The sequence below is a fragment of the Dendronephthya gigantea genome, unplaced genomic scaffold, assembly GCF_004324835.1.
Source record: "Dendronephthya gigantea isolate DGI-Jeju-01 unplaced genomic scaffold, DenGig_1.0 000015F, whole genome shotgun sequence".
NCBI lineage: Eukaryota > Metazoa > Cnidaria > Anthozoa > Malacalcyonacea > Nephtheidae > Dendronephthya > Dendronephthya gigantea.
Genome location: NW_021163025.1, coordinates 2651776 through 2671958, shown reverse-complemented (window position 1 = coordinate 2671958; position 20183 = coordinate 2651776). Strand labels below are relative to the sequence as shown.

Genomic DNA, 20183 nt, shown 5'->3' with positions numbered 1-20183 from the left:
GATAATCCAGTGAAATGGGATAATCACTGGGATAATCACTGGGATAATCACTGGGATAATCACTAGGATAATCGGAACAATCGGTCCATTAATGATTTATATATCAGATAAAATCCAATATGGCCGCTAATAAACAAGCTTAAAAACTCGTAATTTTGATAAATGCTAGTGTTTTGCTACTATGTCATCGTAAATCCTTTTCAAATCATACCAAGTCGTCGTTCTACAAGAAAACAACCATTCAACAAAATCAAATTTAACCGAGGACAACCTGGATTATGTCAATTGTCAATTTGGTATAAAAAGAACTAGTGTCAATTTTATCAACAAGGCTAACAAGAGTTTCACAATGATCTATAAACTCGTTCGAGTATCCACTCGCTCATATCGACGGGTTTTTGTTCTGTTATTACTGTGTTTACTGTTATACTTTGCAAATTGGTTGTATTCGTATATAATTGACTTTTACGTACCGACAATGCAACCCCAACCAGTCAGGAAGGACATGTCAAATATGCCTGTTATAAGTGGTCAGGAACATTTCATACCATCCCTCATCGAGCCTGTTGTAAGTGAAGACAATCTCTTTATCTTAGTTCTAATCAATTCAGCCGCAGGAAGCGAGTCTCACTTTCAAAAACGAATGGCAATTAGAAAGACTTGGGGAAAGCCTATAATAGGACATAAGAAATGGAAAATTGCATTCTTTCTTGGAAAGACAAACAAGCGGTTGACTGATGAAAAACGACTGATGGAAGCAAAACAATATGGGGATATTATTATAGGAGATTTTCCAGATACCTATAGAAATATAACACAAAAATTAATGATGGCATTTAAATGGACATCAAAGATAAATTACAAGTATTTATTAAAGACAGATGATGATGTTTATGTTAATATTCCTTTATTAATTACCTGGATTAATGGACGACTACATCCTAATGAACCTTTGTATGCTGGAGTGTTGTATAGGGCTAAAATCATAAGAGATCCATCACACAGACATTTTGTCAGATGGAGCGACCTACCCCAGCAAAGCTATCCCTGGTATCCTAAAGGAGCATTGTATGTCCTATCAAGTGACGTTGTGCAAGAGATGCTGAAGATAGTTAGTCGTGTTAAGATGATAACAGTGGACGACGCATATGTTGGTGTTTTGGCATCCTATGTGGGAGTGAGGCCAGTTTACTTAAATGGTTTTATACAATGGGGCTTTTTGCCAGAATTAGTAGAGCTTTTTGATAGATGTACTTATAGCAATATTATTGGAATGGCAGATAATATGAGTCCAGATGATATATATTTTGTTCATCAAGAAGTGACGTCATTACAGAACTCGTCAAAATGGATGTGCATTCATGTGTCTCACCCTATTCTAGCAACAGTAGGACTTGTGATATTTTTACTGCTAGTGTTATACACAAACAGACATAAATTAATATAACATTAGCATTGTGTCCCTTGTAATTGTTGCTAGTTTAACATGTGTTATTTGAAAAAATATAAACATTTATTTTTCTGACAAAGTTGCATCAACATTTTTTATTTTTAAATGGTTCTTCCACAAACCAAAATTGGGATCTTTCTTACCTCAACGTTACTGCAAAAATATAAAACTACTATATAACTTTTATTTACAATTATTTACAAACATACAAAACTCAATCTACTAAGCTATTTATCAGCTGTCAGCTCAAAATAATCAACCAATAATCTCTCTACAGATTCCAAAGTTGAGTTTGTTCTCAATTTGTCTTTGTTCAAAGAATGAGATTGACTGTCCATTAAAGAAAATAGGTCCAATATTGGCACATTGGCTTTACACAACTTTTTATTTGTAAATGCATTGTAAATACGGTAACCCTAGAAAATGGAGAATAAAATTCTTCATATGATTGTCAGTTACTGCCCTCAACAGCCTATCATTAAAACAAATCACACAAGGCTATAATTGCAAGTAACAACAACCTAAACTTACCAGGCTGCAACAGGTTGCTGGTGGCATCAAAGTACTCCAAATAACTTGTGCGTGGGATGTATTGTTGAAAGTATCCTGTAGTAAGTGTGATATTTGACTTATCAGCCTTGTGTAGCTATGATATGGTAAGTGCTTTATAAAACCTGCATTTAATATCAATGCATTCTGTGGCTGCCATAATGAATAGTTGAGTAAAGTTCTCAGACTGTTTAGGACGAGATCTGTGATGCGACTGCTGCTTAATTTCGTCAAATCTTCACTGGGATAAAATAAACTCGCGTTTTCACCTAAAATGTCGGAATAAGGATTAACTAGAGGAATGGAGAATAGCTCTTTGTAATTTTTACTCACAATTTTTGAAAATGTTTGAACAAAGCGGACCAAGACTGACAGCGTTGTAAATCCTCGCCTGCGGATCACCAAAGAACCAAAGAGTTCCATTCTTTCGTATTGCACGTTTACGATATTTCACCTTTTTTGGCCTGTCTAAAAATCATTTTTGAAAAGACGTTTACTGATGAACTCTGATGATAAAGAAACAATTTTCAATCATTCAGAACTGGTAAAAACGAGTTACGGTTGGTCTTACCATCAATTTTGATGTAAGGCCTCCATTTGAAGGAGCCTCTGACATTTTCCCAGGTGCCCAAACCGTTCCAAACGAAACGGCAACCGCGACAACAACCGTAACAGCGCTGATACTGAAACAACGAGCTCGTTCCGTAACAATCACGAAACTTCATGTGATATTGAAGTCCTAAAAACAGTTGAAAAACGAGGTCAAACACTTTTTCTCATAGGAAATGGGTCATTGTGTTTCTTGTATAATAATACTTACGGTGAAGGAGAGTGTCTCCTCTTCCATCAGGAATTTCTACATGATATTTCATCTTGCCTGGGGTAAAAATATTTAGAGATTTAACGAAGATATTGGCAGAAGAATTAGGAGAATTTATTTGGGTGTAACGCGAGAGTGTGTTATGGCTTGCTTATCATAATCTTACCTAAACTTGTCTGTGCCTCAGGTGGTCTTCTGACGCCAGAACAAGCAGTATAAATAAGATATGCATAAAGTTTATATTCTCCGGGAACAACAGGCAGAAAAACTACTTCGTAAGTACCGTTCCCAAGATCAAATACTGAAGAAGTAAGATATGATGGTCCTTTGAAATAAACCTGCCAACCATCGCCACCAGAAACACGATAAGAACCATTCGCATTTTTTGTTTTAATATACACACGACTAAAGTCTCCACTGGGTTGAATTACTTGTTTGGAGATATAGCTGGTCTTCACATCAGTTTTTTCATGAGGATTTATATTTCTACATTTCTGTTCCACGCATTCCGTGCACGACCCGAGGAGTTCAGTGACGTCTAGTTGAGTTCGTTGTATCCTGGCCCATGTTCTTAGGAAATCAGCCTCGTCATCGTTCATTAATAGCAAACTCCACGTGGAAATGTCCATCTTCGGGAAAGATCGCAGTAAGAATAATATGATCGCAATCATACATATTACGTATATACGTTTACGGTTCTTCATTTGGGATACGTTGGACTGTCTAGGGGAACCGTAGGATAATTAAGGATATGTGACTTCGGTTAACCGTCGATACAGGCACAATTCTCTGAGATTTCCTGCGAGCTTTTAGACACTTGTTATGGACGATGACTTCTAAGAAAGGCAAAGATTGTTCCATAAAGTTGATGCATCAGCTGAGATGTCTGTTCACGATCACCAGTCACTCGCTCACCCTATCTGAAATATGGAACAATGTGTTATATACATACCATGCATACCTAACAATCACGCAAAATTACTACATTGTAATTGTGTACTAAAACATTCTTAATTACAGCCTAACTATATAATTCACATACGAGCGAGTTTGTGTCTTATGATAAGAGATATCTTGTCAGTCAGAATTCAGTCTCTGAGATTAAACTTTCTAATATATTGTTCATCGGTTTGTTTCACATGATAATGCAGAGAATACCAGTTATACACAAACGAAGAATTGAGCGGTTTTCAACTGGTTTTTAAGAACTGAATATATAATAGAAATTCAACGCTATTAAAAATTCAAACATTCGTATTGGCTTTGATACAGAACAACCTCACATTTTTAGGCAATGTTTAATGTTCTCCTGCAGTTGAAAACATCAACAGGAGAGCTAGGTTAGATTTAATCAACATTTGTTTCTCACACAGGGGAGTAACTAAAGCTAGACTTGCACACATATTTAATCCAACAGGTTCAACATGTTATAATGTATCTATTGCTGTATGGGTTGGACACTATCTCTAAAACAAGTTCAGGATCGAATACATTTACAATTAACAGACTTTTTTTAAGACGTGCATGACCAGTTCCTTTATCTATATTATTTGTTCACGAGGCTCATTATCTTTTGCAAACCGTAAATGACTCGCAAAAATTGCTTGGATTACAAAGCTGACTACAACGACTGCTCTTGGCATATCATTACTTCAATTGAATGAAAGACCTACGATACTGGCAGGGTATATAGTATTCAGATAATTACAACATTATCGATTAAGTAATTATTAAACAAATCATTGTTTAAAAACCTGATATTTTCTCGAGGCTACGGTGAGAAAGGCCAAATATTCCTCGCGATATTCAGGTTGAGAGTGACGCTGAATAACTTTCATTAAATCTTGTGTCACTCGTGATTAAGCAAACGGTTTCCAAAAATAAATAATGACATATTTTTTACCTTTTATTCCTCGTAAGACAAACTGAAAGTAACTGGAATTCACTGATCAAGACGATAGAACTCGCCGAAATTAAATGTCGCAATATAAAAATTATGGTGTATTGTTCACTTTTGTCCATAGATACACAGCGATAAAGCTCAATGCTCGCCAACACGAAAGCACAAACGCGATATTGCAAGGTTTACATGTAAATTGTTCGTGCATGTACACCGTTTTATAGCCACACAAAATTCATAGATAAAATCATATCCATATAAATATTGAAGTGCACTTTAAGTCAAAGTCCACACATTATTACATCACCTTACTATAGATGAAAGCCGGCTATATATGCATCTTCAACAACAAAACGTTATTTACACAAACGTACTAAGCTATCGTTCAAAACGCATGCAAACACGAAATGAAAGTTTAAGAGTTTATAAAAAACAAGTTATCAGGTCGTTTTAAAGTGGGGGAATACGTGTACAGGCATTAATTGTTAAGACTGCTTTACACTTTAAAGTATTATAAACATATTGTTTATTATCCAATTCATTCATGCAGTGTAAGTCCTGCCGTTGTCTTGGCTAGCCTATTCAACCACTAGACTAACTAGTGAAATCAGACAGTTCATATACAAAAGAATTTGAAGACTTACCAACTCTCGGGTGGATTCGCTGAGTTTGCTAGTAATTCACGGCACTTGACTGTGTCTTGTCACTTATTACCGCTGGTGATGATCTTTATGAAATAAAAGATAACTCAGTGAGCAACGTGCAGCAGGTATATTGCTGGCAAATATTGTTTCAATAGTCGATATGTCTAACTTCAATTTTCCTTAATCATCAAAGCGCCGCTAACCACGAGGCCTGCAGTATTTATAATTTTCCAGACACATCTATTTTGTTTTTTCCGCATCGTATAGTCATCATGTTTTTATGATGATCGCGATTTACGTGTTGTCGCGATAGTTTGAATATGCAAACGAGGCCTCATCACATGGTTATGCAAAATAGGAATGCAATTGCTTCTGATATTGCGCCCAAAATTTCCATATTGCAAGACATTGGAATGTTTTGAGATTTTATCTGATGAACGTTTTGTCAAAACTTCCTCTCTGCACGAGACGAAAAAATGAAGTCTGAATTTATGAAGACGAGTACAGATTTCATTGGTCTGAAAAGGTCGAAAAAATATTTTGTGAATCTTCTGAGATAGTTCGAGTGCACGCAGCTTATATTGTGAAAACACGCTTGAGATATCTTTCTCAGGCAATTCAGATTTCAGACACAAACGACACCTTATTGATTGTTGAATACTACCTATATACTGGACCACCACGTTTGAGATATAGGTAGTTTTGAAGTAGTTCAGACACAAATCACAACAGCTAGAATACCTACAGTGGACCATCGCATTTACCAGAGACAAACTTGCATCTAATTCACGACGGAGTATTGTGCTATCCCCAATTTCCTCAATTTATTATCAAATTAACGCTGCCCAATGATCAAATTTTGCACCAAATAGGAAAAAAGCTTTCATAATAGTGATGATACGACAAACCATTAAACCTTGTTTTTTCATTTGCTCACTTCGAAAAGTATTTGCTTCAATCAAAGCATGTTAATTATTGAAGACACTTGGTGTTCAACGATTAAATCCTTACAATTACAAAATTAGATTGTCATTCACACACTACGTTAATAAGACGCCTTAGTGAAAGAATACAAAGATTATTAATTATTTGAATACCCAAAGTTACTGAAGTGAGAAAGATGCAAAGTCTTAACCACTTGTCCAGCGGATATTGCGCTGCACACGCTATGTTATGTATCCTAGCAACCCGCAATATAGTCATTTTATTGGTTCGGATAATCACGCGATTGAGAAAGTTTCAGCAGGCCTTTGACCTCTGCCCTGTGTCTGATCCCTTGATATGGTAACTATAGAACAAGGTGATGTTCACAAAGAGTTTATGTGAATACCAGAAAGTATTACGTAAGAGTGCATCACGCGGATTAATAAAATACTTGGCATTTCCTTCCAGCTTTGTTGCGCTATGATATTGCAAAAATGTTTAAAAAAAGCTTTTGTTTCTCCCCATGAAATCCTACACACATGACGTTATGCACGTCGTCAAGCGAACTTCCTCCCCCCCCCGGGGTATGAAATGTTGACGTCAAAAAACATAAACAGTTTACTCCCCATTTAATAACTTATATACACATTTCATTTAAAACCTACAGTAGTGAGTTTGCCTGCAATAAATTTAATAAATCGCTGATGAAAATTTCAATATTTTGTATTTATTCTAAGCACTGTGGATCAATGATAAAAATATATATAGAGAGCTGCACTTGATATACCATCGTGAAAAACGTTACGTCTGCATCTATCTCACCCTGTTTTATGTAAACCTCCAACTTTGATGAGTAGAATTCGATATGTAGAAATCGATATCGCATTCTTTTTTTAAGCGGGATTTAGCTCCGTGGCAACAGAACATATCGTCATATAAATACTAATATAATAACGCGAAAAGTAATGAAATACTAGTTAGTTTTGATACGCAGCTGTGATATTCCCATGAAAAATTATTAATATATTGTGTTTGATTGTTAGCAAGCGGCAGTAGGGTCAAGATCTTTAGAAGAGCACAAGGCGTTTGTAGAGTTCGTATTAAAAACAAGATGCTGCAAGTGCTTTTAGCGTGGATCTGGTTTCTGTGCTTAGGAACAGTTAAATCAGAAGGTATAACTCTTTGCTTTCTCCTGCTAAACGATTCATGCCAAACTCATATCGGTTCCCTATTTTTATTTACTTCTTTTATATAACTTACTAAATATCCTGGATCAGATTTCCCAACCATCGTGAAATTATCAACTAAAAAAGAAGACATTTTATAATATTATACACAATAAAAGCTTTCGAAGTTTTTAATTGGAATAAAATAATAATTATTATAAAATTACCTGGAATTTTGTGCAGAATATTTGGTCTAAAAACAAACTAAAATATTGCTTATTTTAAACAACTCATAAAAAGGTTCACCATATTGGAACAATTCCAAATTGCTGAGCAGGCGCAGTAAATGCCAGTTCCAGTCTTCTCGACTTTCTGTGCAAAAAATGCTAATCACTTCTGACAGTGCAGTAGGTATTACCAGTGCGTATTACAATCATTTAATATTCCAAAACATTTTTATTTACACCAGCCAACGACCAGAAATGGGACAGATTACTTGGTAAGTCAATCAAAATTGAGTTTAGATCGGCAAAATCGAATTTCTCTTTAAACAGCTTATCTTGTCTAGTGGGATTTCCAAAATTCTCGAAAATGCCTTTGAATGAGCTTGATGCAGAAGCAGCTGGATGGATAAAGGATGGTTGTTGCGATGGTGAGACTGACTTGCAGTATTCCACAATTGAAACGAGCTACAAAAGGTCTCAAATTTCGTTTTATTTCAGAACAAAATGATTATGTTGGAAATCGCTATCTAAAAGACAACGACACGTCGACACGTTTGATCTTTGGAATTGATGGGACTATAGCTGGAATACAAACGACAGTATGCATGATTATTTACGTACACTTGTATGAGACTGACATAGAATACAGCTTGGGTATTATCACTGCTTTTTGCTTGTTCTTCGAATGACGTGCTTCTGAACTTTCCTAGATAACACCAACGAAAATCTACCCTGGTCAATCCAGCTCATCGCCTTGGATAAGAGTGAACAAGGACGAGGCGATAGCGACAGCTTACTTTCGAAACCCAGCAACAATTTGTAACAAAATCAACTCTTGTGAGGCAAAACCAACTTTTGGTCATGAGCTGTACATTCAAACCAAAAGCTGGTTAACAAAAGAAGGAAAGAAAATGATTAAGATTCCAACTAGTGGTCTGAAAAATACGGCCTGGGTGAAAGGAAGATGTTTTAAGAATATGGGTGTGTTGAAGAGGCAGATCATAGTATTTGCCCGATTTATACTAGAGATGGATTATCCGTCTGGACGAATTTTTATGAATGGGTCAACTTTTTTCTAGGAATGCACTATTGGTTCAATATTTCCCAGAACTTGAAATGTGAAGAAATCTTTCCAATATTTCTGTTGTTTGATGACGCAAGCGAGAAGTTGAAGTCCTTTGGATGGGCGGTACCCATAAAAATTAACAGTACAATGTGGGAACATCCACCACAAAAATATTTCGGGGTGAGTAAATGATAATACGATAACGTAGTTTATTCCTGTTTTGTTGACGTTGCTTGTAAATATAACCATGCATCCACTGAATAAATCTAGAACAAGCAGCACAAAATACGCAAAAAAACAAATTCAAGTCGATAAACTGTAGCCTATAATAAGCGAACCCCTTCTACTTGTAATCTTGTTTTTTCTTTCTAGTTTTTCTTTAAAAAGCTGACCGATATTCCACGATGCTTGATGGACAATCATATCTCAACTCAACATGTTTATCTCACTGACCCAGCGAAGTTGACGTGTGTTAAAAGACTTTAAATGCAATTTAACGGGCAATGCGTAATTATATAAACTGTAATCTCAGTCATGTCAGTTGGTGAATTAATAAATGGTAAAATAGATTAAATTTTCAATGTCCTTACTGTGTGATATAGACGATTATTGTTCGGCTGCATTATGCTTGATTTCATCGTTCAATTTCTATCTGTAATCATGGCATTCTGACCTGGTGCAGACAGGTTCTTGATGCATCTGAAGAAACTACTCCCGGTACTCCGGAGCTGCTCAAAATTTCACCGAATTGATGAAATTTCTATTTTTTTTTCTATAATGATCTACCTTCCTGTGATTGGCGTATAAAATTCTGTTGTCTTCCACCAGTCGTGAAGATTATATGCATCCAAGGCCTCGTAGAATAACTTCCACCAAAGAATGTTCGTTTCCTGTTGTCTGAAATTGAAATGAAGGCTGAATCCTTTTCTCTGGATCTCTTTCACGTAATTTAAGGAGATACGGAAAGTCAGACAGAAGATACTTACTTGACAACAGGTCCAGGAAATGAGTTGGCTTCTTGTCTTGATGGTGGCTTCTTTAGTTCCCAAGGTTTGGGTATTATGCCGTACCCAGCGAAATGATAGGCTGAAATTTGACAAAACATGCAACGAAAGGATGAGATAACGAGACAAAAATTGAATATTTTCAGGCCAAGAAGATATAAAACCTTTCATTGGATAGTAGATTTTCCTTCTCACATTGTAGGAGTAAGGCAAAGGATTCCATCGGCCTGGAAAAGGAGAGCTTTTGCTAGTACGTCAATAACACTTGTTTGCCGTGTGTACGACCCCCAGGGAAAGGTTGGGCGATGTTTGCTTATGGTGTGTATACATTGATAGGGGGGGGGAGAGACGGTGCGCAAATGACGAGAGTTGGGAAAGAGGTTGTGATTGTGACCAGATGATATCTCTCATTTCTTTTATTGACATTTTGTCTTGATTGTTCATAAACAGGTGCAGATTTTCCCAGCCATTATTTCCCGGGAGTATAGCAAGATATGGGCTGCAGACTCACCATTAAATGCAAAGTAATGCCACAGTACTATTTGATCATTAGGACAGCCAATAACACGAGACAACTCCTGGAAGATAAACCATATTTAAACATTCAATAAAATTAGTTTTTCAACTTGGTACCTACATGGTAACCTCATCTCGGACTAACCTCCCATTTTTCCATCAAGCCTTGATATGTATCCAAATGGGGTCTAGAAAAAATTGTAAAATAGCAAAGGTCTGTTATCATAATGTTATTTATACTACATGATTAAAACATCTTCAGCTGATTCTTCAACTTAGAACTTCAGTAAAGTCAAAAGCACTAACTTGAAAACTGCTAGACCAGCATTAAAACATGGATCTAACACACCCTGAAATGGGACAAATATTTAAACACTGGAGCCGAAAAGAGGCAGGTACAATTGCAACTCATAGTTAAATTTTCATAGGTTCAGCATGAGGTCAGATTAGAATGATTCTAGCTAATGTGACTTACAGGACGACCACAGTACACAGCAGAGAACTCTTTTGGTAAATCAAAAAGCTGAAAGAACAAAAAGGTTGCTGAGCACAGAGTTGTTTTCTTCAATTGGAAAAATAAGTGGTCTTACCTCATCCATATTGACCAATGGAAAGAAATCTGTATCAACATAGACTATCTATTAAGAAAACAAGGATTTCACTCAAATCTTTTGCACAAAGAAGAGCTCATATGATTCTAATGTAATCTTAACAGACGTAGGATATTTGAAACAGCTCAATAAAGATAAAGACATACCGAATCAAACTGTGTGTATCGCCAAATGTTAAATCTTGTATGAGTACCTGGGATCCCTAGAAATTTCAAAACATTCAGGCATTACTGTAAATAATACATTTAAAATATTCAAAGATCTCAAACCTTTATTAGTTATCTCATATCCAAGTTTTTTATCCATCCAGTTGCAATCAAGACTCTCAACAACGTGAACACTAAAGCCAGTCTTTCGACAAAACAATATCAAAATTTATATGTTAGTTAAAAAATAAGAAAAATAAACTTAAATAATAAACAGGATATAATGCTATGACCTGGCAAAACTTACAGCCTCCAATGCAGATCTAGATTCTTTACTCACAGTGTCTGTCACAAGAGCAAGAAGATTTCTATATTCAAGATATACTAAGATATTAATGAAAACTTGGGTGAAAAACATCTAAAATTGTATATAAAAAGGTAAAACAAGGTTTATATGATATTCTTACGGATAACATGAAAACTTCTTGATAATGTGACCAACAGCGACTGCACCTGGAACAACGCTGTTTCCAGACTAAAGAAAAAATGTTGGAATATTTTTTGGAATTGAAAAATAAAATGAATGTTGGTGAATGAGTAGGAAAGAAAATCTTACCATTGACACAAACCAAGCAAGTTTTCTTTTTTTCTTCACTTTATTCTACAAAGCAATACATGGTTACATTACCTGCTCTAGCTAAAACCAAAGCTTTTATCATATTCTTCATGTCTAGCCGGACACCGAATATGTGTTTCATTGGATTATTTTAGTGTTAAGCATACATGGTTTGATCATAGACAATCCAAAAGACAGTCCTTTGGAGTTGTCTTTTGGATTGTCTATGGATTGATAAACCACTATGGTGAAATTCTCTACTGTTTTTAATACCCTACTGTGGTAATCCTGACCTTGCACCATTCAGGCATGAATTCTTTTTGAAAATGATGTAAATCCCACACTAACTGTAGAGAAACAATTTAATATTGGAATAATAATTTATTGTCAATGCTGCCAAAACACCAGCATTTAATAAGTTGACTGATAGGACATTACAAAGACCTGAGCATCCTGTCTTAAGACATCATTCTGTCGTTGCATGTCAGTATTAACCAGATCATAAATGATTTTTGCATAGGATATTCCATAAGAGAAGTAATTCGGTTTAGTAAGACGAAAAAACAGCAAGCACAATAGAAATCCTGCGAAGAATTTGATCAACTTGTGACGACGAATGTAGACCAAAATTGATGGAAAACTCCTGAAAGAAGAATAAAACACAGGTTTACAAAAAGAAAGACAAGTTTTTGATATACAGTACTGCAATATTTCGTTCGCAAAGTATACCTTGCATGTAAAGCAATGTAAGAAATCGTCCTTGAAGGCATAGTGGTAAATACACAAAGAATAACCCAGGAATTATCAACACAACAGCTCACATTCTTGAAAATATTCTTTAATTTCTGTAAATCAAACTATTTCTCGTCAAAACTTTCATGAAAAGGACCAGATGTGTTTCCACTCGTGTCATTAAAATTTAACAGTAGTAATCTCCGCCGTCAACCTCTTTTGCAGTATTATAATGTCGTTTGTCTCAAATATATTTAAATATATTCTTGCTTAAATATGCACGAACGTAGCATTAAACACAAACAAATTGAAACAAGGTATACATGGCCCTGAATTGGAAATGATATTGTTGTTGTAAACACACGCAACGAATGATATTACCCGTAAACATCGATTCGTATAGACTTATGTATTAAATCGGTCAATTGCTCATTCATGGATTCGGGGAGGCCAATATTGCCTAAATTATTACGACCGAGGTATGTTTAATGCCGAATACCTACGATTGTTCATGATTTATCAACCATATTTCCAAAAAATCGTTGTATCACATCATTTAGCTTACCTATACCAATTCTGGTACACTGGTTTTAGACCTTCATTTCAGCACTTCCGCCCACAATAACGTAAAAAAGAGAGTCCTTTTAATTGCAATAAGTGGCATGTTTTATACTCTAGTGCCAAATTAATAGCTTATTAAACAAGCTACTACAGTTTTAGACATTTTATTGTAAATTTTGAATGGATCAGAAATTAGAAATTTTAGTAGAGCAGTTTGTTTAGGCGTGGCCAACTTGCTGGTCACACCAATAAGGGCAGTAAGTCAATAACTATTATATAATTACAGAATATAAGACCAATAATATGTATTCAAGTCCTCTGTCTATAAGCCTCAAAAACACACAAGAATGCATAAAACTTCTCTATTTTTATTCCAGAAGTTTCCAGTCAATAATGGTGTACATACGACAACATAACTTGGTGAAATTTTTGTCATTATTAGTGCTGTTTTTGCTCCTCTTCAGGATCTTAGTACCTAACCTTTTTTCATATTCTCTATCATATTTCCAAATTATAATAACTATGGTGAATACCGACATGGATCGCCAGCAAGATGTTATCCGACAAGAAGCAGAGGTAATTTATATTCCCTGACCTCACCTCCCCTTGGTGCCAAAACTTTCATTTATATTTTTATAAACTGTTATTTTCTCATTTTTATTCCAATTTCCAGTTGGTTTGGGGCTATCATCAAATGCAGAAAAGATTCATGCAACAAATTTGTAAGGTCAGATATATATCTTAAATGCAGCACATTTGGCTGTAGGTAATATATACATCAGCTGAATTCCCTATTTTGTATACTACACTTGCTTTCAACTTTTAGGAAAAAAAACTGTCAAAAAAGAAGTATTTATGGCTTGTTTCCTTGGTGAGATTTAAAAAACTTTTTCTTGAGATTTTTTTTGCATGGTCAGACTATTTCTTTTTGTCTCTTCTTGTAGTCTTCAGACAATGTCCTTCCTGGGGCAGTAGCTGTCGCTCAATCAATTCAAAAAATATCTTGTTACACGTATGTACAAGAGTACCACCACAATCAATAAATTTTGTTGTGTAATTGTATACTATATAGCCAGTACGCGGATGGTATTATATGGTGTTCACATGTACATTATGTGCATCTAAGTAAAGTACAAATGCCTAACTGCATGTTTGTAAAGACACTTTTTCAATGCCCATTAAATCTAAAAAAATGTCTGTAAGTTCATGCTACTAATTTCAATCTCCAACTGTAGAAATATCGGTGCAATGGTGACACCAAATGTCAGCAATCTGACAAGAAGTGTACTAGCAAAGGTATGGAAAGTAGCTGGTAACTTCTACCTAAGCTGTGCTAATAATGTATAATCATGATGGTCACACAGATTTAGCTATACAGTGTAAAATAATTTTGTAATTACCACCAACCAGGCTGGTTACCAGATGTTTGATGTGGAGTCTCTTGATTGCAACTGGTTGGAGAAATCATTGCATCTTCCTCCAACAAACACAGGTGGGTACCATGTGTGCACGATCATCATCTACAAATATAAAACAAGACATTTTCACAAAAAGAGGACTCTCAAATGAACATGGTTTATTTAATTTCTCATGTCAAGGCATTCCAGGCACTCATACAAGATTTCACGCTTGGAATTTATTACAATTTGAGAAGGTACGTTGTGGTTATCTTATCACCATTCTCGTTGTGGCCTGTGTGAATAATAATATATTTCTTTTACCTAGATTGCATACGTGGATATAGATTACATGCTTCTTACCAATATTGACGAGGTACAAGCTTGTCACCACTGACACTGGTAGTGATTTGATTAATTGTAACTTAACCCTTATAACCACTCTTCTTCAAAATGATTCTGTCTACTATTTTCGGCAGATATTTGATTTACCGGGTGACCTATCAGCAGTTTACTGCGCAAGACCGGTAAGACTGTACAACCATTTTCACGTCGAAGTTCCTTGCTGCTAAGCTCAACACTAACAATTATATTATAACACAACTTTAGAGTGTGGTTCAACCTTGTTTCAACGCAGGACTTGCCGTCTTTAGGTAGCTTTGATAATCATTTTCAATATATACACAATGACAATGTCTGTAGTGTGAGACCACAGAGAACTTTGCTCTTTTTACAGACCATCAGCGAAGACGCATTCTGGACTTATGGACAAATGGAAGGTGATGTCTCTGTCACCTTGATCAACTTTATTTACCCTCAAAATACGTAGTAAACACTGAACCGTAGACCCAGTCTAAACTCTAAACTGTCATTAGTAAAATCTTTGATAGTTTACTGGTCGCCAATGTGCGGCGAATTACGTCGTTTCAACGCTTGTATTTTGCCGCGGAGTATAGCTTTTCATAACACTTTTATCTTAAAACGACATTTTAAATCCCTCGCAATATTTCCAGGAATTAAACGGAATTATGGGATGTGTTAGTGATCAAGTGGTTATGTGGTACTACTTCGCTTTTTCTGGTAAATATTCATGCGTGTCCATTGATCAAACAGTTGAAATGATTTTCATACCTGATTAACACCTTTTTTCTTCACCGTCAGATCGCTGGAATCCTCTGCCGTACTCATATAATGTTCGTAGAAAATTATTTTATCCAATGAAAGGTAGTTGCAAGCTGAATATATGCTGAAGAAACAAATTGTATGGATCAATGAAGATAGCTACATTAAAATAACGATGTTTAAATGTAATATTTATTTTCATAGCCTACCATTTTGCTGGTTATGGTGTAACTCCTAAACCTTGGGATATGAAGATACCACCCACCAAGAAAGAAGCTTTTGATTTTCCTGGTCCTGCCGTCGAGTAAGTCTCCCAGTTTATCCATGAGCTGATCTTTTTTGCACTCCAGCTTCGTGAGTTGACCATTAGATCTAGTTTAGGTTTCCTGCTGTAGTAACACTGAGATGATCCTTACTGGACCTCTAGGAAGAACAGTTTAGAACTGACAGAGTTATAGACATTATAGATGCAGTAATAATTGTTAATTTAATTTACGCAGACGAAAGGATATGAACTTCCTATGGTGGCAATTATTCTACAATGCGTTGGATCAATATAATCTCCATCAATGGTGGACTTCAAGATAACATCTGCACACATTTACATACATTCAAATCACTTTTCCAAACCGCGCTAATGTAAATTATGTCTACCGCCTCAAGCGAGTTATTGTATAGATGTCCATCACCAACTTTAACTGACTTTTTCTTCACCTGGAACGTCATATTTACACAAAAACACTGTATGATATTTTGTATGATGCAACATAACTCTCAGCACATAGCTTGACGTTTTTTTAGACATCAAATATTCGTCAAATACTCTGAACATAAAACACAAATGTCTTGCTGCACCATTTAGAGCAGGTTTTTATCTAAAAGATCGAGTAAATTAAGGGGGAGGGGGGTTGTTAAGACCAGTTTAATTGTGTCACATCCTTGACTTGTGACCACTGTGTTTCTCAAACGTCTGTCTTTCCATTCTTTAAAGCACTTCTGATTTTATAAATCTGAAACTTTATAGAAATATTATAATATACAATTCGTATGCATGATGATAAGGTTATATATAACGTTCTGTTCAATTCCCAATATTTCATCACCCAAGATCATCCATCATAAGAATTTGTTTGTACCCAATGTGTGATCCTAATGGTGATAATCTGTCAGCACATGTTATACTCAGGCCTGGTGACATTCCTACAGAAGGTGTCATCATCATGTGATCTACCTGATCGCAGGTCACACATCTCACCCACAATGCAAGCTCTAGTTTTGCATGTTGCACCATAGGGGGAGCATTTCCATTTGTATCTGAGGAAGAATAAGTATGTATTATAACCTGATCTAATATAGTCTTTATCTCAGATGATGGTGGTCATATAAAACTTATATAATAGCTTTACTCCCCCCCCCCCCCACTGACAAAATTCAGAATTCTTGATAGTTCAAACCATCACTTGGTATTAATGTTTGCTATGTACTTACTTGTAATAGGTCTGGAAGAGGGTGTAGTTCTGTCCCAAACGAGTGACAAAATCATCCCATGCAGCGGGCTGTAGAGAGCTCATGCTGTAGGCTTCCTGTAAAAAACAAACAAAATAAATTGAAGAACATAACGGAACTGACAATATCATAAACTAAAGGAGATCACTGAAGTGAGAGGGAAAGAGAATAAGTCTCTTGATTTGCATGAGCTGCCAAAATACCACTTAAGACTAGGTTACCTTAGCACTATATTCAAATTTCCACACCATGTTATCTTTTGTAGTACTAACAAGATCAAGATAGTAAGTTGAGTGATCTAAGATGGCCTGAAAAAAATTTTTGCTTGGTTAAGTAAATGTCCACAAATAAAGCCACGGCTCAACCACTTTGCTTTTTTCAACATTTGTGCGTACTTACATAGGTAGATTCATTGTAGCTCCCATCTGCTGTGTATGTACGATATCCTGGGTTCAGATTTTGATATGTGGTTAAACTTGGGCCAATATAGGCAATACTACAATATATATGAAATAAAATTAATACTACTTAGAAAGAGCTAGAAGATTTAGCAGAGAAATAAATGTGCCTACTTTGTAGCTCGGGTTATATTATTCAGATCATAATATAATTCAAAATGATCTTGATGTGTATGTCCAAAGAACTGTCCCATTATGATGCTCTCGTAACGATCAATAATTTTGTAGTAGTTCCAACTCCAGTGCTTCAGGCAGGTTGAACGACCCACAGGCATGTGACCTATGATATGAACCTGGAGGAAGATAGAAGGGGACATCATCTCTTATTGATTTAGTGTTAATACAGGATGATAACTGGATAGCTCTCTCAGTTCTAAACTGTTCTTCCTAGAGGTTCAATAAGGACAATCTCTTCCGATCTTGAAATACAACTGGAAATATGAAAAACTGAAATAATCACCTTTTCCTTATTGTCCTCAGCAGCTTGCAATACTTTGATCAGCCATTGAAGCTCACCAGCTGGATCTGTATTGTTGATCAATAACCACCTCAAAAAAAAATATTCCCAGAGTTATTACAAATGAACTTTCCTCCCTCTCCTTTATCAAGCAACTTGATACAACAAATATCTTACCAGTTTTCATTGTTGCAGTAATTATCATTTAATGAAATAATTCTAAAACCCTTTGAATGCAAGACAGTGTAATATCCTCCCCTGAAAGGAAGAAAAAACTGATGTTTTTCAAAGAACATTAGTTATCTGAACATTACAAAATCTCAATATGATACCTTTTTATTGTAGCTTTTGTTTCCTGAGGCAACCAAAATGACCAGAAATCGGCAAAACTATCCAATAACCATTTATTTGAACTGTGACCCTTTACATAAGGTGGTGGGAAACTAAATAAATGTGTATGTAGTTTAAATAATTAGGAATTATTTCAGCAGACCAATTGTAATTATAATAAAATTCCATGTAGTTGTATATAAATCTTTATCTTCTCAACCAACCTGTTAACAGGAGTGCTCTCATGGTTACCCATAGCTGGATAAACTGGTATGTCTGGGAAATATTTTATGAACATCTTAACTGCAGACTCCATTGCTTGGATCTTCAAAACAGTTTCAAAATGGTTACAAATACAATTTAATGCCAAACTAGAACAATTGGTTTGTGAATATTACCTGATCAGCCCTTGACTGGTTCCAGACATTGTGGGAAGGTACATCCCCAGTCCAATAAACAAAATCAATCTGAAAATGTATGTGAATTGTAATTTTTCAACCAACAGTGGAAAACCAACACCCCTTTCGCGGATCTAAATAAACATATGGTTGTTTTCTTACATGCTGATGAATTTTGTTGATATGTTTAAGTGTAGCTTCAAATGTTCTCATTGGAATATCGCACTGATACGATCCCCAATAACCAGCTTTGCCTTTACCTGAAATTCATTCAATCAAAATTAGGAAAAACATTGTCAAATATTAATCATCGTGCATCAAATGAAAATGATTGTGTCCTAGCTTCCTGGGATCCACCATAAATGAAAAATCTAACACTCTCAAACATCTTACCATTATATTTTCTGCAACACAGTGGCTCTCCACAATCTGTGCTTGTGTTCTCTGCATACTGATGGTCAATATGAACATCAGATAAATGAAGTATTTTAAATGTTGGGGAACCAGTCTAAAATGTAAATGTTAAATGTTGTTTTTTTAACCATTATTTGATCAAACTGGAATCTGATGGTGGTCCAGTGAAAGTAGTAGTTATACAATAGTTTGTTATTGCACAATAGAGTGGGTACCATCTTGCGTATATGTTACAATAGAGTGTGTCTTGCCTATACGTCACAACAAAAGTCAGTGAAGGTCAACATAATGTTGTTTGACCTTTACTTTGTAAGGCAATATTATTTAATTACCTAAGTCTTGTGACACCAAAACATTATGGAAATGAAATTGAACTTTTTTTTTCAATTAGTGCTATTAAACCATGCCCAAACATTGCAAACTTTTCAATTTAGTCAGAACACTATTACTGCAATACTCTTAATTAGAAAAGAGTTTTAAAAAAATAAGATTTACTCACTTTAGGCAATGGTGTCGGATGAACTGGAGGTTTAGGAACAGTGGTTAAACTAATATTCCAGTCTGGATATAAACTCCTCACTTGAGCACAAGTAGGGCCAAGAATATATCCACAAACTTCCTTCGGAGACAAACCAACATCATCAAAAACAGATAAGACTTCATTTTGAAACTCAGGAATGATACCAGTACAAACACGCGTGTCTTCAATTTTTAATTTGACGCACCAAAACGCAGCAGCTTTTTCAATGAATTCATGCGTCTGATTTAGACGAAATAGAGATTGTACTAGCCCTGTCATAAATTTACAAGCATCACATTCGAGACCATTCAAAGAAGGTGAGAAAATTGAATGAATGTCGTTGGATAAAAGGTTGTAATTGTTGTCTTGATTGGAATAAGCTAGAAGCTGTTCAGTTGTAACTCCACCATATTCAGCCGAAGCTGAGTTGTCACTCCTTTCTAAAGGTGAAAAAACTGCCAATGAAAAATTGTACATTAGTACAAGACAACCAAATATGACTCCTCGATTCCTCATGTTAACGCTTGATATTTTTATCCACAATTTATTGTAAAAATGCAGGTTTATTTTATTTTACACAACATCGTATAGAATTTCTTGTGTCAAATATAAACCGGCTTCTACTACGAAATGCGAAATTATGTATTTGTAA

General features: G+C 35.5%; 6 protein-coding genes across 10 annotated transcripts; 3 read left to right on the top strand and 3 right to left on the bottom strand.

Moving 5' to 3' along the window:
- The first annotated feature begins 118 nt into the window (after positions 1-118).
- On the top strand, positions 119-1512 carry LOC114520301 (beta-1,3-galactosyltransferase 1-like). The gene has a single exon (XM_028540541.1). It carries the CDS (start codon positions 350-352, stop codon positions 1445-1447), a length of 1098 nt encoding a protein of 365 aa, XP_028396342.1. The 5' UTR covers positions 119-349; the 3' UTR covers positions 1448-1512.
- Positions 1497-5670, bottom strand: LOC114520297. 2 transcript variants are annotated; one of them, XM_028540534.1, is made up of 8 exons: positions 5533-5670; positions 5364-5446; positions 2986-3739; positions 2820-2876; positions 2571-2738; positions 2333-2467; positions 1982-2268; positions 1497-1866 (listed from the first exon to the last, which is right to left on the bottom strand). In XM_028540534.1, the coding sequence occupies exons 3-8, from the start codon at positions 3521-3523 to the stop codon at positions 1678-1680; spliced, it is 1374 nt and encodes a 457-aa protein (XP_028396335.1). In that variant the 5' UTR covers positions 3524-3739; positions 5364-5446; positions 5533-5670; the 3' UTR covers positions 1497-1677. The 2 variants fall into 2 exon arrangements, with proteins under 2 accessions (XP_028396335.1, XP_028396336.1); XM_028540535.1 differs by having other exon boundaries at positions 5567-5670.
- On the top strand, positions 4385-9254 carry LOC114520304. Of its 2 annotated transcripts, none has more exons than XM_028540546.1 (8): positions 4385-4504; positions 7331-7459; positions 7923-7952; positions 8022-8105; positions 8176-8276; positions 8388-8658; positions 8757-8923; positions 9116-9254. In XM_028540546.1, the coding sequence occupies exons 1-8, from the start codon at positions 4480-4482 to the stop codon at positions 9227-9229; spliced, it is 921 nt and encodes a 306-aa protein (XP_028396347.1). In that variant the 5' UTR covers positions 4385-4479; the 3' UTR covers positions 9230-9254. The 2 variants fall into 2 exon arrangements, with proteins under 2 accessions (XP_028396347.1, XP_028396348.1); XM_028540547.1 differs by lacking the exon at positions 4385-4504 and adding an exon at positions 6638-6663.
- Positions 9252-13263, bottom strand: LOC114520299 (galactinol synthase 1-like). Of its 2 annotated transcripts, none has more exons than XM_028540536.1 (17): positions 12872-13263; positions 12366-12481; positions 12081-12279; positions 11930-11983; positions 11637-11681; positions 11488-11555; positions 11328-11388; positions 11144-11225; positions 11021-11076; positions 10854-10901; positions 10739-10786; positions 10570-10613; positions 10409-10451; positions 10259-10325; positions 9912-9974; positions 9730-9829; positions 9252-9640 (listed from the first exon to the last, which is right to left on the bottom strand). In XM_028540536.1, the coding sequence occupies exons 2-17, from the start codon at positions 12404-12406 to the stop codon at positions 9526-9528; spliced, it is 1134 nt and encodes a 377-aa protein (XP_028396337.1). In that variant the 5' UTR covers positions 12407-12481; positions 12872-13263; the 3' UTR covers positions 9252-9525. The 2 variants fall into 2 exon arrangements, with proteins under 2 accessions (XP_028396337.1, XP_028396338.1); XM_028540537.1 differs by having other exon boundaries at positions 12934-13263.
- LOC114520300 (glycogenin-1-like) lies at positions 12629-16105 on the top strand. Of its 2 annotated transcripts, none has more exons than XM_028540539.1 (16): positions 12629-12847; positions 13307-13505; positions 13603-13656; positions 13756-13800; positions 13874-13941; positions 14165-14225; positions 14340-14421; positions 14528-14583; positions 14655-14702; positions 14806-14853; positions 14936-14979; positions 15063-15105; positions 15340-15406; positions 15488-15550; positions 15653-15752; positions 15949-16105. In XM_028540539.1, the coding sequence occupies exons 1-16, from the start codon at positions 12804-12806 to the stop codon at positions 16034-16036; spliced, it is 1110 nt and encodes a 369-aa protein (XP_028396340.1). In that variant the 5' UTR covers positions 12629-12803; the 3' UTR covers positions 16037-16105. The 2 variants fall into 2 exon arrangements, with proteins under 2 accessions (XP_028396340.1, XP_028396339.1); XM_028540538.1 differs by having other exon boundaries at positions 15488-15570; positions 15658-15752.
- Positions 16106-16204: 99 nt separating this feature from the next.
- On the bottom strand, positions 16205-20172 carry LOC114520293 (sphingomyelin phosphodiesterase-like). Its single transcript, XM_028540528.1, has 13 exons — positions 19511-20172; positions 18991-19105; positions 18760-18857; positions 18598-18666; positions 18424-18524; positions 18202-18312; positions 18047-18127; positions 17873-17960; positions 17527-17705; positions 17354-17450; positions 17176-17262; positions 16937-17031; positions 16205-16762 (listed from the first exon to the last, which is right to left on the bottom strand). The coding sequence occupies exons 1-13, from the start codon at positions 20045-20047 to the stop codon at positions 16615-16617; spliced, it is 1806 nt and encodes a 601-aa protein (XP_028396329.1). The 5' UTR covers positions 20048-20172; the 3' UTR covers positions 16205-16614.
- Positions 20173-20183: the final 11 nt, after the last annotated feature.

Coding starts and splice junctions, on each gene's coding strand:
- LOC114520301 (XM_028540541.1), top strand. CDS start 350: ATGATCTATAAACTCGTTCGAGTATCCACTCGCTCATATCGACGGGTT.
- LOC114520297 (XM_028540534.1), bottom strand. CDS start 3,523: ATGAAGAACCGTAAACGTATATACGTAATATGTATGATTGCGATCATA. Junction 2,269..2,332: donor TTCAAACATTTTCAAAAATT/GTGAGTAAAAAT, acceptor CCGACATTTTAG/GTGAAAACGCGAGTTTATTT. Junction 1,867..1,981: donor CAGCAACCTGTTGCAGCCTG/GTAAGTTTAGGT, acceptor TCCATTTTCTAG/GGTTACCGTATTTACAATGC.
- LOC114520304 (XM_028540546.1), top strand. CDS start 4,480: ATGAAAGACCTACGATACTGGCAGG. Junction 4,505..7,330: donor AGACCTACGATACTGGCAGG/GTATATAGTATT, acceptor TTTGATTGTTAG/CAAGCGGCAGTAGGGTCAAG. Junction 7,460..7,922: donor AGGAACAGTTAAATCAGAAG/GTATAACTCTTT, acceptor TATTTACACCAG/CCAACGACCAGAAATGGGAC.
- LOC114520299 (XM_028540536.1), bottom strand. CDS start 12,406: ATGCCTTCAAGGACGATTTCTTACATTGCTTTACATGCAAG. Junction 10,787..10,853: donor CATTGGTCAATATGGATGAG/GTAAGACCACTT, acceptor TTGTTCTTTCAG/CTTTTTGATTTACCAAAAGA. Junction 9,830..9,911: donor AATCTACTATCCAATGAAAG/GTTTTATATCTT, acceptor GTCAAATTTCAG/CCTATCATTTCGCTGGGTAC.
- LOC114520300 (XM_028540538.1), top strand. CDS start 12,804: ATGGATTCGGGGAGGCCAATATTGCCTAAATTATTACGACCGAG. Junction 14,584..14,654: donor ATTTATTACAATTTGAGAAG/GTACGTTGTGGT, acceptor TCTTTTACCTAG/ATTGCATACGTGGATATAGA. Junction 15,106..15,339: donor GACTTATGGACAAATGGAAG/GTGATGTCTCTG, acceptor CAATATTTCCAG/GAATTAAACGGAATTATGGG.
- LOC114520293 (XM_028540528.1), bottom strand. CDS start 20,047: ATGAGGAATCGAGGAGTCATATTTGGTTGTCTTGTACTAATGTACAAT. Junction 18,858..18,990: donor GTGTTGCAGAAAATATAATG/GTAAGATGTTTG, acceptor AATGAATTTCAG/GTAAAGGCAAAGCTGGTTAT. Junction 17,451..17,526: donor AATATAACCCGAGCTACAAA/GTAGGCACATTT, acceptor TATATATTGTAG/TATTGCCTATATTGGCCCAA.